This window comes from Myxocyprinus asiaticus, chromosome 48 (genome assembly GCF_019703515.2).
Source record: "Myxocyprinus asiaticus isolate MX2 ecotype Aquarium Trade chromosome 48, UBuf_Myxa_2, whole genome shotgun sequence".
In the NCBI taxonomy this organism is placed as follows: Eukaryota; Metazoa; Chordata; class Actinopteri; order Cypriniformes; family Catostomidae; genus Myxocyprinus; species Myxocyprinus asiaticus.
In genome coordinates, this window is record NC_059391.1 from 8,279,498 (window position 1) to 8,295,499 (window position 16,002).

The window sequence follows — 16,002 nt, forward strand, 5'->3', positions numbered from 1 at the left end:
AACAAACTCATTGACTATTTTTACACAGACACTAATTGCAATTTAAAAAGCCACAGGTGTGGGAAATTAACCTTTAATTGCCATTTAAACCTGTGTGTGTCACCTTGTGTATCTGTAACAAGGCGAAACATTCAAGGGTATGTAAACTTTTGATCAGGGCCATTTTGGGTGATTTCTGTTGTTATTATTATGATTTAAAAAGGAGCCAAACAACTATGTGATAATAAATGGCTTCATATGATCACTATCAGTTTTTTTGCATGATCAGTCATATTTTCAAAATCAATGCCAAAATTTCACAATTTCTGCCAGGCTATGCAAACTTTTGAGCACAACTTTATATATAAATATATATATATATATATATATATATATATATATACATACACTACCGGTCAAAAGTTTTGAAACACTTGACTGAAATGTTTCTCATGATCTTAAAAAGGTGTATGCTTAAATGTTTGAAATCAGTTTTGTAGACAAAAATATAATTGTGCCACCATATTAATTTATTTCGTTATAAAACTAAAATTTAATAAAAAAAAAAATAAAAAAAAAGTTTTTGAAATTGATGACTTTGACCAAATAATAAAGAAAAGCAGCCAATAAGTGCCCAACATAGATGGGAACTCCTTTAATACTGTTTAAAAAGCATCCTAGGGTGATACCTCAAGAGATACCTCAAAATGTCAAGAGTACATGTCTGCAAATTCTAGGCAAAGGGTGACTACTTTGAAGATGCTAAAATATAACAAAGTTATGATTTATTTTGGATTTTGTTTAGTCTCAACATAATTCCCATAGTTCCATTTATGTTATTCCATAGTTTTGATGACTTTACTATTATTCTAAAATGTGAAGAAAATTATAATAGAGTAAGTGTTTCAAAACTTTTGACCGGTAGTGTATATATATATATATATATATATATATATATATATATATATATATGTGTGTGTGTGTGTGTGTGTGTGTGTGTGTGTGTACAAATACAAATCTGTTATATACAGATAATGCAAGGGAATGTAATGGCAGAAGAGGTAGGATATGTTGGATAAATATAAATAGACTAAGCTGTGTATTGCACATAATTATTGCTCAGTGGGGCAGTTTTAACTGTTCATGAGATTGATAGCCTGAGGGGAAAAAACTGTTCTTGTGCGTGATAGTTCTGGTGCTCAGTGCTTTGTAGCACTGGCCAGAAGGCAACAGTTCAAAAAGGTAATGGGCTGGGTTAGTGGGGTCCAGAGTGATTTTACCAGCCCTTTTCCTCACTCTGGAAGTGTACAGTTCTTGAAGGGAGGGCAGGGGGCAACCAATAATCTGCTCGGCAGTCTGAACTGTCCTTTGTAGTCTTCTGATGTCCTATTTCATAGCTGAACCAAACCAGACAGTTATTGAAGTGCAGAGGACAGACTCAGTGACTGCTGAGTAGAACTGTATCAGCAGTGCCTGTGGCAGGATGAACTTCCTCAACTGGCGGAAGAAAGTACAACCTCTGCTGGGCCTTTTTCACAATGTCAATGTGGGTCTCCCACTTTAGGTCCTGTGAGATGGTAGAGCCCAGGAACCTGAATGACTTTACTGCTGCCATAGTGCTGTTCAGAATGGTGAGCAGGATCATTGTTGGGGTGTTCCTCCTAAAGTCCACTATCATCTCCTCTGTTTTGAGCCTGTTCAGCTCCAGGTTGTTTTGACCGCACCAGACAGCCAGCTGTTCAACCTCCCTTCTGTATGCAGACTCATCGTCATCCTGGATAAGGCCAATGACAGTAGTGTCATCTGCAAACTTCAGGAGCTTGATAGAGGGGTCCTTGGTGGTGCAGTCATTTGTGTACAGGGAAAAGAGTATTGGGGAGAGCACACATCCTTGGGGGGAACAGCGCTGATCGTATAGGTGCTGGAAGTGAATTTCCCCAGTCTCACTAACTGCTGCATGTCTGTCAGAAACATGGTGATCCACTGGCTGATTGAGGTGGGAACAGAGAGTTGGTTTAATTTAGTCCAGAGAATAGCTGGGATGATGGTGTTGAAAGCCAGACTGAAGTCCACAGAAAGGATCCTTGCATATGTCCCTGGTCTGTCCAGATGTTGCAGGATATGATGCAATCCCATGTTTACTGCATCAACCACAGACCTATTTGCTCGATATGCAAATTGAAGGGGATCCAGAAAGGGTCCAGTGATGTCCTTCAGGTGGGCCAACACCAGTCTCTCAAATGACTTAATGACCACAGACGTCAGAGCGACGGGTCTGTAGTCATTAAATCCTGTGATTTTGGGTTTCTTTGGGACAGGGATGATGGTGAAGCATTTGAACCAGCAGGGAAATTCACACTGCTCCAGTGATCTATTGAAGATCTGTGTGAAGATGGGGGCCAGCTGGTCAGCACAGAATTCACAGAAAAAAAAGTGGGTGAAATACCGTCTGGGCCCTGTGCTTTCCTTGTCTTTTGTTTCCGGAAGAACCGGCACACATCCTCTTCACAGATCTTAAGTGCAGGTTGAGTAGCAGGAGGGGGGAAGAGGGTGTTTGCGAGGTGTTGATGTTTGCGTGAAGTGAAGGTCAGAACAGGTGTGGGCTTTTCAAATCTACAGTAAAACACATTTAGAATACTCTTGTGTTCTGCATAGGACATTTTTTTTTTTTTTTGCTGTGTAAGAAAAAAATAAATACACATTTTATTTTGCATGACTTTTATTCTTTCTCTCTCTCAAAAAAAAAAAAAGTGGTTCTTTTGTTTTTGTTTTCAAAGGTTGAATGACTCCATGTTGGAAAACAACCATATGGAGAATGATGCAAATTCGGACAAATCAGAGCGGGAGGCGCATGAAGATTCTGACAATGCAGCCAATGAGAACGGAGGCAGACTGACAGAGGAGAGTGATATGGATCAATCAGATGATGTGAGCCTTCAGGCAACAGCCTTCATTGAGGAAGCCAATGAGGAAATGGGAGAGGTGATAGATTGAATAAACTGCATTGTCTTATTTGGACAGTTAATAAATCTTTCTTCTAAATATTTTATTTTGATAATGCAATGCTGTGTGAAACATTGCACAGTCGATGTCAATGCTGATAAAAAGACAAAACAAATTGTTTATAAGGCCATCCTTTACCAAGCCAAGTAATTTTTTTAATAGTACTTTTATAAATAGTACTTTTAACAAATATGTCAACGTACAGTATAATCACATTCACAACCCATTTTAGTTCCACAATCGGACTTATTTTAGAGTGAAACAGGCTATCCAGTGATTGATTTTATCCATTGGGAATTGTATGGATTATGGAAAGTGATTGTCTATACTACAATAGAGCCAAAAAAAATTGTTTTTCTTTGGAATAGTGTGCACAGATAAGGAAGTACATTACTAAGAAGGTAAATAGGGTACATTTTGATTTGATTTTGACTTCAGTTGTAAATTTCTGTATGTTTTATGCGGCATCCACACCAATAGGTGTCATTATAAAGTTAAAGACCACTGTTGTATCGGACAGCGCAACATAAACAAAAAATGTAGATGTAGTTTATCTTTAATTTGAACAACAACAACCAACTTTTACGTAAAAGGATGCATAAAGTCTTTACGAATAACAATGGTTCTTTTTTTACTGCTGCTACCCCAGGCTGGTGAGGCGTCCCAGGTTGAGACCGTTTCAGAAGAGAACAAGGGGTTAATCTGGACTCTACTTAAGCAGCTGAGGCCTGGGATGGACCTGTCCAAAGTGGTCCTGCCAACTTTTATCTTGGAGCCACGTTCCTTTTTGGACAAGCTTTCAGATTACTACTACCATGCTGACCTGCTATCACAGTAAGAGACTCATTGGCATCACTAATGTAAACAGCCACCGTGATCAGCATGTTTAGGTTTTATTGGGTTTGTTGTAGTGAAATTAATTATAAATGTTTGGTTTCAGGGCTGTGACAGAGGAGATCCCATACTGTAGGATGAAGCAAGTCTTGCGCTGGTATCTGTCAGGCTTCTACAAGAAACCAAAGGCAAGCTATTGGAAGTATTTGGATTGGATTTGGATGGAGAATCATAAAAGAGTTCAGTGTTAATATCTGTGGACCAGTTGTCTCGTTTTTTTGGCTGACAGGAATCTGATCCCAAATCAGCATTCCTACTCTGACATCTACAAAAATTCTACAAACTATACATTTTTACAGCAATATATTTTTACTAATCTTTGTTAATTTTAATATATATAAAATACAATTGTTCATTTATAGTTCATGTTAGTTTATAATGCATTAACTAATGTTAACATATACAACGTTTAATTTTTAAAATGTTTTAGTGTATGTTGAAATTAACATTTAACAAGATTAATAAGTGTTTCTTTCTGAAACATAAAAATATGCAAAAAATAAAATAATAATAAAATACATTATTTTTGGTAAATAAGTTATTTTACTAAATTATGTTTTGAAAATGGCATGGCAAGTGCAAATCTGAACTACTGGGCCAGCAGAAAAAAATATCCTTATTTTCAAGCCTTGTATGAGTATTATTAATGACAATAAATTATGTAATAAATAACAAATACAACCTTATTGTAAAGTATTACCACAAATTCTAACCAAGAATCAGGGTTCCCATAATTTTTTTAAATGGAATTATCCAGGCTTGGAAAAGTCATGGAAATTACTATAATCTTAAAAGTCATTGAAAAAACATGGACATTTCTACTGTGAATATATATTTGTTTGTGGTTAACTCTTCTCTAAAATAATTTTAATAATTGCATGTTAGCCAGCTAAATAACCTTACCTCAGTTGTGTATTTAAATCAGTAGAATTTAAGATCATTCTTAGATAAGACATGGTCTAATACTAAACATAAATTATTTGCAAGAAATACAGGTGATTAAACTGGCATACCACAAATTAATAATACATTATGGAAACTTTGACATGGCTTATATTGAGACTAAGTGTGTGTTGTGTGTTTGTTTTAGGGTCTTAAGAAACCATACAACCCCATTCTTGGAGAGATGTTCCGATGCTGCTGGCTGCATCCACAAACAGACAGCTGTACATTTTACATAGCAGAACAGGTGCGACTCTATGACCACACTCGTTTACCCTTGATATACAAGTAATTGCATAGTGCTGAGGCCTGTACCATGAAGGTCGTTGAACGAACTCAGGGTTTCAGGATTGGTTTCAGGTTGACAAATTCAAACCAATCCAATCAGGCTTAATTGGTACCATGATGCAGCTCATCAACTTTCTCTGTCAGCTCAGGCTTCGATCCTGACTTTAACATTAGAATACTCGCTCATGCATATGAATGAGTGACGTTTGCAGCACACAACCAATCATGTGAGAGAACGCGATTCACTTCTCGCGAGAGAATCAGCAGGATTGACCTCTCTGCTGAAAGCTGATGATTATGAAAATAAGAATTTAAATTCATTTAAACTGTGCACAAGACATTGTTTTAAAAATATATTCAAATTAAAAATGCATTTACACTGCTCAAGAGTTCAGTATGAAATTATGAAGACTTAAACACATGATTTACACAGTACAAGAGATAACTGTAAAATGATGAAGCAATTAAAGACATTTACACAACAAGAAGAAACAGCAGCTGCTACGATAGCTCAAGAGGACTGCTGCAAATTCTTAATGTGATAAAAAAAAATATATATATATATATATATATATATATATATACTGTATATATATAAAAAACCTGGTATATCAATGCGTAAGTGAATTCATATAGGCCCACAACAAGAACACACAGGCTTATTAATTTTAAAAGCTTAAATTTATTTAAAATATAAAAGCTTGTATATTTATTTACATTGAAAATGTATCATTCAAAACTATTACAAATATATATAGGCTACTATTGATTACCAAATGAATAGAGAGTATAAAGATGAATACTCTCCCTAAGTTTATTTTTCATTTTCAAAATCTACCAGTTAGTATATCAAAAAGTGTTTTTAGACAATGGAATAAACTACTTTGTAAATATATATATATATATATATATATATATACACTATATTGCCAAAAGTATTCGCTCACCCATCCAAATAATTGAATTCAGGTGTTCCAATCACTTCCATGGCCACAGGTGTATAAAATGAAGCACCTAGGCATGCAGACTGCTTCTACAAACATTTGTGAAAGAATGGGCCGCTCTCAGGAGCTCAGTGAATTCCAGCGAGGTACTGTGATAGGATGCCGCCTGTGCAACAAGTCCAGTCGTGAAATTTCCTAAATATTACTAAATATTCCACAGTCAACTGTCAGTGGTATTATAACAAAGTGGAAGTGATTGGGAATGACAGCAACTCAGCCACGAATTTGTAGGCCACGTAAAATGACAGAGCGGGGTCAGCGGATGCTGAGGCGCATAGTGCGCAGAGGTCGCCAACTTTCTGCAGAGTCAATCACTACAGACCTCCAAAGTTCATGTGGCCTTCAGATTAGCTCAAGAACAATGCGTAGAGAGCTTCATGGAATGGGTTTCCATGGCCGAGCAGCTGCAAAGCCATACATCACCAAGTGCAATGCAAAGCGTCGGATGCAGTGGTGTAAAGCACGCCGCCACTGGACTCTAGAGCAGTGGAGATGCGTTCTCTGGATTGACGAATCAAGCTTCTCCATCTGGCAATCTGATGGACGAGTCTGGGTTTGGCGGTTGACAGGAGAACGGTACTTGTCTGACTGCATTGTGCCAACTGTGAAGTTTGGTGGAGGGGGGATTATGGTGTGGGGTTGTTTTTCAGGAGCTGGGCTTGGCCCCATAGTTCCAGTGAAAGGAACTCTGAATGCTTCAGCATACCAAGAGATTTTGGACAATTCCATGCTCCCAACTTTGTGGGAACAGTTTGGGGATGGTCCCTTCCTGTTCCAACATGACTGCACACCAGTGCACAAAGCAAGGTCCATAAAGACATGGATGAGCGAGTTTGGTGTGGAAGAACTTGACTGGCCTGCACAGAGTCCTGACCTCAACCCGATAGAGCACCTTTGGGATGAATTAGAGCGAAGACTGCGAGCCAGGCCTTCTCGTCCAACATCAGTGTCTGACCTCACAAATGCGCTTCTGGAAGAATGGTCAAAAATTCCCATAAACACACTCCTAAACCTTGTGGAAAGCCTTCCCAGAAGAATTGAAGCTGTTATAGCTGCAAAGGGTGGGCCGACGTCATATTAAACCCTATGGATTAAGAATGGGATGTCACTTAAGTTCATATGTGTCTAAAGGCAGATGAGCGAATACTTTTGGCAATATAGTATATATATATATATATGAGATAACAGGAAATCTAGAATTAGTCTTAAAATTCTTAAGTTGTCAAAAAGGCTCAGAGGACTAGAATTCCCAAATTTAATCAATTATTATAAAGCTGCCCAAATTCAACCGATACTGATTTGGATGTACGAAGAATCTAAAGTGAAATGGAGGAAGATGGAAATGTATCAAATGTAGGAACCTATTAATATATCCCTGTTCCTACCCAAACAAAGCAACACATTTAAATCAATAGATCATATTTGTATTAATAGTACTTTTAGAATTTGGTTAGAAAAAAAGAAAAATAGTTTAGATAATACATTTAAGTTTTGGGCAGATAGAGGTCTGAAAAGATATCACCAACTGTTCACTGATAAAGAAATGGATACCTTTTCAAACCTAGCAAAAAAGCATGAGCTTCCAAATTCACATTTTTAATTATTTACAGGTAAGAAGATATTAACAGAAGTTAAGGTAAAAGAAATAAAAAAGGAAATGCATGAATTAATAAACTGTATAACTGATACATACAATACAACTAATCCAATAAAATTGTTAGGACTTTTAAAGAGTGCACTTGAAAGAGATATACAGGACACTCTGAATCAAATTATATGTAGGTGGGAGGATGAATTAAAAATAAAAATTATTCAGTAAGACTGGGAAGAAATATAATACATTCCATACTACTCAATCCAGTGTTTGGAGGGAATATGCTTGGAAGATACAAATGAGACTTTTTATAACACCTGTTATTCAAAGTAAATACAATAGCATGGTAAAAGGGGATTGTTGGAGAAATTGTGAAGAGAAAAAAAAAGGCTCACAGTCAAATTCTACATGTGTAACGTTGGGTTCGTGGAGAGGAAGACACAGGAGTAAATACTTTAAATCCTTTAATAACAAACACTGGAGTGGAACGAACAATAAAGCTAAACTGGCTAACATTACACAACGAAACACTGCAAGGACTGACGAATGAACAAAACTAGAGGGTGTTTAAACACAAGGAGCTAAATGAGGGAATGGAATACAGGTGCGGATGATGAAGAACAGATGGAAGTGATGGGGGCAGTGAAACATGGGAGATGTAGTCCGGAGGAAAACTTCAAAATAAGAGTCCTTGAAGAAAGTGAGGGAGACAGACTGTGACAATATGAGTGCTCTAAATTGACAACTTATTGGAATGAAGTGATTAGACAGGTTAATTTAAGATTTAACTGCACAATAGAAATACATCCAGAAAACCTTATTTTGGGTAAAATGCCATTGTCCTTAAGAAATAAAACTTCGAAACAGATTACAAGATATTGGCTTAAACCAGAACCCCCACAATTTCAAAGATGGAGAGAAATGATTTCAGAAATATACCAAATGGAGAAAGTAACATTTAAAATTAATAATAAAAGTCTGGAATGTGAACATAAATGGGATTTGCTTAAAAATATTATAAATTCATTTAGATAGATTATTTCCTTTAGATTCTTGATTTTTGAACAAAATTAGTTAAAATATGAGGTATGATGTCCTATTTCATTTATTATTTAAAAAAGGAGGTGATGCCTTAACTAACTTTCCACTTTATTTGAAATAATATGTAACATGTAAATGAATGAGTTACATGTTATTTATAGAATACTGTATGTTGTGAATGGTTCTTTGAAATGGTTATTCAAAATAACATTGTGTTTTTTTTATTTCTCTTTCTTGATGAACAATTTGAACATTGTCTTAAGTAAAAAAAATAAAATAAACAAAAAGCATAAAAAGGCTACTATTGATTAAATTAAAAAGTGAGCTCTTGAAATACTGTATGCAAAAAAATTGGTATGCAATAATAAGACATATGTGTTCTTTTTATAAAAGATGTATTTTGTGTACTGCTTATATTGCTTATTGCTTATATTATTATAACTTCATTTAAAATACTGTATGTTCATCTCGAGTCCATTAAAGAAAGAAGGGGTTTGGGTGGCGTTCACCCTTTTCCATTGCAATCTTGAGCTTTTAATATTTTAAAAATTATTATTTTTTGCTGGTATCATATTAATCCATCTTACAGACTTTTTTATAGATAGCCTAATATATTATGTTTATATTTTCAAAGATATTTTTTGCTGTGGCTAAAGAGGGTAAATGAAAAGCAAACACTCTATCTGCTGAAAATCTACATTTAGATTCTCAAATAAATAATTATAATGAAGAGTCGATTTTGTGGATTTCTTATATTTTATTTGTAAAGCGTGCTTTAAGAGACACGGGGGAGTGACTTTGCATCAGAGATGTCTTTTTACTCACAGCTGATTGGTTCAGCATCTGTTAGCGATCTGTAATCCAGAAAGAAACCTGCTACGGAGCAGGTTAGCCTTGTAGCGTAAGTTGTTATGTACAATATACAAATACAAATCTGTTATATACAGATGCAAGGAAAATGTATGGCAGAACAGGTAGGGTATGTTAGATAAATATAAATAGACTAAACTGTGTATTGCACATAATTATTGCTCAATGGGGCAGTTTTAACTGTTCATGAGATGGATAGCCTGAAGGAAAAAACTGTTCCTGTGCCTGACGGATCTGGTGCTCAGAGCTCTGTAGCGCCATCCAGAAGACAACAGTGCAAAAATGTAGTGGGCAGGATGAGTGGGGTCCAGAGTGAATTTTCCAGCCCTTTTCCTCACTCTGGAAGTGTACAGTACTTGAAGGGGGTGCAGGGGGCAACCAATAATCCTCTCAGCAGTCTGAACTGTCCTTTGTAGTCTTCTGATAGCCGATTTCATAGCTGCACCAAACCAGACAGTTATTGAACTGCAGAGGAGAGACTCAATGATCGCTGAGTAGAACTGTAAAAAAAAGCCGACCAACTTTCATGGTACCTAAAACCTGGGGTTGAGACAAACTAAACTAAAATGTTCCTGGCTATTCACTGAAACCGGCTTCATGGTACAGGCCACTGTTCTAATCTGGTCTCCCTGCTATTTCGATTTACACCTCTTCTTACCAGCACACTTAAAAACAAGAATGTGGCTTTTATAGTTCATGCATTTCAAATATGACCATTGCTTTTTTCAGGAACGTATGGATAAACTGCTCTGTGTTGATAAGCAGTTCCCTTTGTGCTTTCAGGTTTCTCATCACCCGCCTATTTCAGCATTTTATATTAGCAATAAGAAGGATGGATTCTGCATTAGTGGAAGCATTCTGGCCAAATCAAAATTTTACGGTAAATCACTGTTTTCATGCTACAGCTCGCATACAGATACTAGGCAATTTTAGTTTGTCATTTGTATGGTTTTGATGTTTGATTCTGATAATAAGTGTAACTTCCTACAGGGAACTCACTGTCTGCGATACTGGATGGAAAGGCCAGACTCCTGTTTCTGAGTCGAGATGAAGAATACATTATTACTATGCCGTACGCTCACTGTAAAGGTGATGACTTCATTCTGAAACTAAATTCAGCAATAAAGTATCTGCTTAAATTATATGGGAATTGTGTTTTAATGTTGCAGTGAGACTATAATAAACAAACTGTCTCTCCTACAGGTATTCTGTATGGTACGATGACATTGGAGCTTGGTGGGAAAATCACTATTGAGTGTGAAAAAACACAATGTTATACAGAACTTGAATTTAAACTGAAGGTACTTTCAGAGTTTCAAACATAAAGCTGAAGTGTATGTTTTTATATATTTGAAAATATGTCTTTCTCCTATCCAGCTTAATACATTATGTAAAGACATCTGGAAGTAAGACATTAGTTAGTGGATTCTACCCCAATCCCACCCCCACCCTATTAAAACTCTTTGCTAAAAAAAACTTGGCTCTGTTTATTAGAATATCCTGACACAGTAACAACAGCTCAACCAATGGAGTTAGTTTGAGGCAGTGCTATCTGTTTGGTTGAACAATGACAGAAAAACTATTTTTCTTACAGCTGTCTGTCTTTCTCTCCATCTCTGTTACAGCCTTTTCTTGGCAGCTCTTGCAATGTTAACCAGATTTCTGGAAAGATTCGGATAGGGGAAGATGTTCTGGCTACAGTAGATGGGCACTGGGTAAGAGTCTTTTTTTTTTTTTCTCGAGATGCACTTCCTGATGTTGTTTTGCATACTTTTTCTGCTTGTTGCATCAGTAGCATACAGGATGATATGATCAGTTTAAGTGTTGCTAAAAGATAATAGAAGATAAGACAGAACTTGTTTGATCTCTTGGGGGAAACTGGGGCAACACTGAAGGACAACTAAAGCATAAAAGCTCTGGCTGAATACTGATCACAGTGGTTGATGATAAATTCTCTTCCAGATGTGTTTAAAATGCAAATTTTTCTCCAGGATAGGAAAGTGCACCTGATTGAGAAGAAGACGGGCCTCCAGGAGGTGCTGTGGAACCCCAGCGCAGACGTGCGGAGACAGAGACTAAAGAGACAGGTGGTTCAGATGGACCAGCAGGAGGCGTTCGAGTCTGAGAGGTACAAAGACTTGACTTCATAACCAATAAGACTTAAGACAACAGTGAAAGTATCAAAGTTGTACCCAATCCTGCATTATGTTTCATATGCTTTAATGAATCACAACATAGATAATATACTGCTAACATCTGCTCCCAAGGCTGAGGTTTTGACTTATGATTTACCTTGCATTATTTAGCATTTATTTTTTTATTTGTTTATTTGTATTTATTTATTTTATTTTTGATTTATTAAAAAAGGTACTTGTAGTACTTTATATTTAAATTTGTATTTATTTAATTTGATTTCATTTATATACTGTATATTTTAATTATTTTAATTTGTGATTTACCTTGTACAAATGAGCATTTACTTTTTATGTGTTTATTCATAGTCATATTCATTTATTGTATTATAATTTTATTTCTAATATATTTTTGTATTTCATTTTTTTATTTATATTTTTTATTTATTTTGATTTGTCTTGTATAATTAGGTTATGGCGCCATGTGACCAGAGCGATTACTGATAAAGACCAGAATCGTGCCACCCAGGAGAAATTTGTGTTGGAAGAGGCCCAGAGGCAGGAAGCCAGAGAGAGGGGTGACAAACCCTGGGATCCTCGCCTTTTCACTCTCAACGCTGACACCAATGAGTGGCACTACAAATATGCAGAGTATGCTCACAATATCTTTAATTAGACATTGCCACTTTGCTGAATAATTAATTACCAAATTTGGTTGCAGGAACTAAATATCTGCTTACTCCGTTCACTTTCTCAGCACGAAGCCGTGGGATCCAGACCGCTGTCTGGTCCAGTTTGAGAAAGATGGCATCATCCAGACAAAAGAGAAGTCACAACGCCAACGCAATAGTTTCTCCTACAGCCAGAACTGGGCTGTACAGCAGAAAGTAAGTTAGATTGCATACAGGAAATTTCAAGTTCAAGTCCAAGAATTTTCTTTTGAGCATCAATTATAGCATTTTCTAAAGAAGGATTATTCTAAAGCCCATCACGGTGACAAGATGGTCCTTCAGGGCCTATGTTTAGTTGATTGACTCATCAGTGGGTGTTTCTTAGGTGCGGGTGAATGGGAAACACAGGAAATCAAGCAGCCAGCCATCCAGCTGCAGTCAGAACACAGAGAGCAGCAGTACCACGCCAGAACCCAATCATGAGTCATCTGATAATGAAGGCAAGCCATTAACCCATTAAACGCACACATACTACACACCATTTTTGGATTTTGTAATCGATATTCAGAAGTGAGAGTGGACGGCAGTTTTCTTAAATGAAAACAAAGCTGTAAGGGACAGAAGTACGGTTCAATACATCATTGTGTGTCAGTCTTTCAGCCAAGTAAACATTGAAAATATGACCTTCCACATATTTTCAGTGACAAAACTTGAGAAAACATGGTTTGTGAAAATTAGACCATTTTAAATTGTTGTGGAAATACAAAAACTTTTCTTTTAAAAGTGTTTAGAAAGTAACTTAAAAGTAATGTTATTGGTAATGGGATTACTTTTGACATGAAGTAATGAGCAAAGTACTTTTAGATTAAAATTAGAATTTTTTGAGAATTAGACATTTGTAGTGGATTACTTTTTTGAGTAATGTACCCAACACTGCATTTCAACAGCAATATAAATTTATTTAGTGTGTATTTTATGTCTATAGGAAAACAAAAGACTTCAGATCACTTTTATGTGTCTCATTTTAAATTTATCAGGCTATATGAACCAATGTGCCAGATGCACTAAAGAAGTGAAGGATATCGCCCTCATTGAGGCCTCAGTAGCAGCTATACAGAAAACACAGCAAGACATACAGAGGTAAGCATTTATGCTACTTGTCGCCATCAATTTTTGATTAACTTGTCAGTTTCTGTTAAATGCAATCCATATTTATATGATCTTTGTATTTTCATGTCTTTTTAGAAACCTGAGTGCATTGGGTCGCCAGATTGCGCGACACAAGACGGTGGAGGAGAGCAAGTCATTGAGCAGTCGTCACTGTCTCATCCTTTGCATGCTTTTGCTCTTCCAGCTACTCATCAACTATGTCTTCACTTGAGATGCTATTACCTAGCGACCATCACCTAGCAATAAACACAGCCAAATTATCACCGTCACAAAGCCCTTTGAATGCCCCACCATGATGTTGCTACCAGAAGTAGCTGAACCATCAAGCACTAAGCACTTCAAATAGAGAGAAAGAGACTCTTGTTTTAATTCATATGAAAACAGATAATCATTTCAAAGTGGTCATAAAATGCTGCACTGCCACTCTTGTGAACTAATGTGTACCATCTTTCCAACATACCTTCCTTTCTCTGCAATATCGGTAATCTATTTCAGGCATATTTAGGCCCTATGGGCAAAATTTGAATGGACTTTTGTGTGTATGTGTGCGTGTTACCCTCAAACCATTAAGAAACCTCTTCCATTAAGACACTGGGCCTTAATACTGCTGCCAAAAAGAGGGGAAATGAACAAAGTAGTCAGTGAACATCCACCAGTGCAATTCTTTATTCTTTTAAGGGAATATTCCTGGTTCAATACAGGTTTAGCTCAAACGACAGCATTTATGGCATAATATTGATTACCACAAAAAATTATTTTGACTTGTCCCTAATTTTCTTTTAAAAAAGCAAAAATCTGGGTTATTTTTGAGGCACTTACAATGGAAGTGAATGGGGGCCAATTTTTTATGTTGAAATACTCACTGTTACAAAAGTATAGATGCAAGACATAAACAATATGTGTAAAAATGTTTTTAGTGTAATAAAATCACTTACTAACCTTTTCTGTGGAAAGTTATAGCCAATTTTACAACTTCGATGCCATGATCATGTAATGTCAACAAACCTAAAAGACTAAAAATGACAATTGAAACAACTTTACAGCTTAAATAATACATGAGTTTTAACAGAATTAATGTAAGTGCTTTTATAAAATTATAAGCTTCACATTTCTGCTTTGATGCCCTCCAAAAACTCACTGTAACCTTTAATTTTGCTTTTTTTAAAGATAAGGAGAGACGAGTGAAAATAAAAATTTTGTGGTAATCAACCTTATGCCACAAATGCTGTCGATTGAGCTTAACTTGTATTGAACCCAGAATATTCCATTAAGTATGCGTTTGACCACACAAAACATATAATCATTATTACTTTACCAAAACAGTGTTTCTGCATAGTACAATACAAAGAAGAGTAAATGTTTACAAACTTGATTGTACTTACAAAGGAAAAAATACTCTGACACCAAATGAGTAGTGTAGATTTTGAAGATATGGGTAAAGGAATTGTTGGACTTACTTTCTTCTGTGAAACACAAAAAGAGACGTTTAGCAGAATGTAAACACATCTTTTCTTGACTTTCCATCCTTTTTTGAATGGGGACTTGGGCTGTCCAGCTTCAAAAATGGCATAAAAGCACCATAAAAGTCATTTATACTCATGCTATATTCCATGTCTTCTAAAGTCATCCTATAGCTTTTAGGAGCAATACAATGTCATTTTTCACTGAAAAACTTGCCCTTCATCATAACTCTCAATTTGTAATTTGTGTTCTGTGTATATATATATATATATATATATATATATATATATATACACACACACACACACACACACACACACACAGTATATATATATATATATATATATATATATATATATATATATATATATATATATATATATATATATATATACTGTATACTTAGTACACCGTAACTGGTTATGACACTCGCAAGAACCAGTGGGTTGGGCATTATGGACGTCAGTCCTGCCGTAACCTGTCTCAGCACACAATTATGAGTATATAAATATAAAATTATCAGTCTGTTCCTTACTCAAAGCTTCAGAAAACTTAGAGTACAAGTCATGTGGACTACTATTATGGTACTATTTTTTTAAATGCTTTTTGTCATTTTTAAAGCTTGACATCCCCAGTCCCCATTCCCTTTCTTCATGTGTTAATGAGAAGGCAGGACATTATGCTAAATTTCTCCCTTTGTGTTCCACAGAAAAAAAGAAAGTCAGATTTGAAAAAAAATAAAATTCTCAGCAAATGTTTATTTTTGGGTGAACTTCTCCTTGAACTTAACATCTGCTGTCTACAGTACTATGATAACAGAATGCAATCATCCATAAGACTGAGATATTTGTATTCAATAGTGTTTGATTGGCATTGGATAGGTCAGTCTTCATAGGGACATTTGAGGCCTTCTGGAAAGTTCCACATTATTGATGTTGCTCGGTTGGATGAAA

The 16,002-nt window shown here is 36.0% G+C and overlaps 1 protein-coding gene across 1 annotated transcript in view; it reads left to right on the forward strand.

The window, feature by feature from the left end:
• Positions 1-15,350, forward strand: part of LOC127437838 (oxysterol-binding protein-related protein 5-like) — a 71,525-nt gene extending 56,175 nt beyond the window's left edge. Inside the window, exons 9-22 of the mRNA XM_051693053.1 lie at positions 2,757-2,961; positions 3,632-3,816; positions 3,923-4,004; positions 4,967-5,065; positions 10,399-10,495; positions 10,606-10,704; positions 10,819-10,916; positions 11,241-11,330; positions 11,607-11,743; positions 12,219-12,398; positions 12,505-12,634; positions 12,804-12,918; positions 13,456-13,558; positions 13,664-15,350. Coding sequence (XP_051549013.1) covers positions 2,757-2,961; positions 3,632-3,816; positions 3,923-4,004; positions 4,967-5,065; positions 10,399-10,495; positions 10,606-10,704; positions 10,819-10,916; positions 11,241-11,330; positions 11,607-11,743; positions 12,219-12,398; positions 12,505-12,634; positions 12,804-12,918; positions 13,456-13,558; positions 13,664-13,799 — 1,756 coding nt within the window. The 3' untranslated portion in view covers positions 13,800-15,350. The remainder of the gene's footprint in view (positions 1-2,756; positions 2,962-3,631; positions 3,817-3,922; positions 4,005-4,966; positions 5,066-10,398; positions 10,496-10,605; positions 10,705-10,818; positions 10,917-11,240; positions 11,331-11,606; positions 11,744-12,218; positions 12,399-12,504; positions 12,635-12,803; positions 12,919-13,455; positions 13,559-13,663) is intronic.
• Positions 15,351-16,002: the final 652 nt, after the last annotated feature.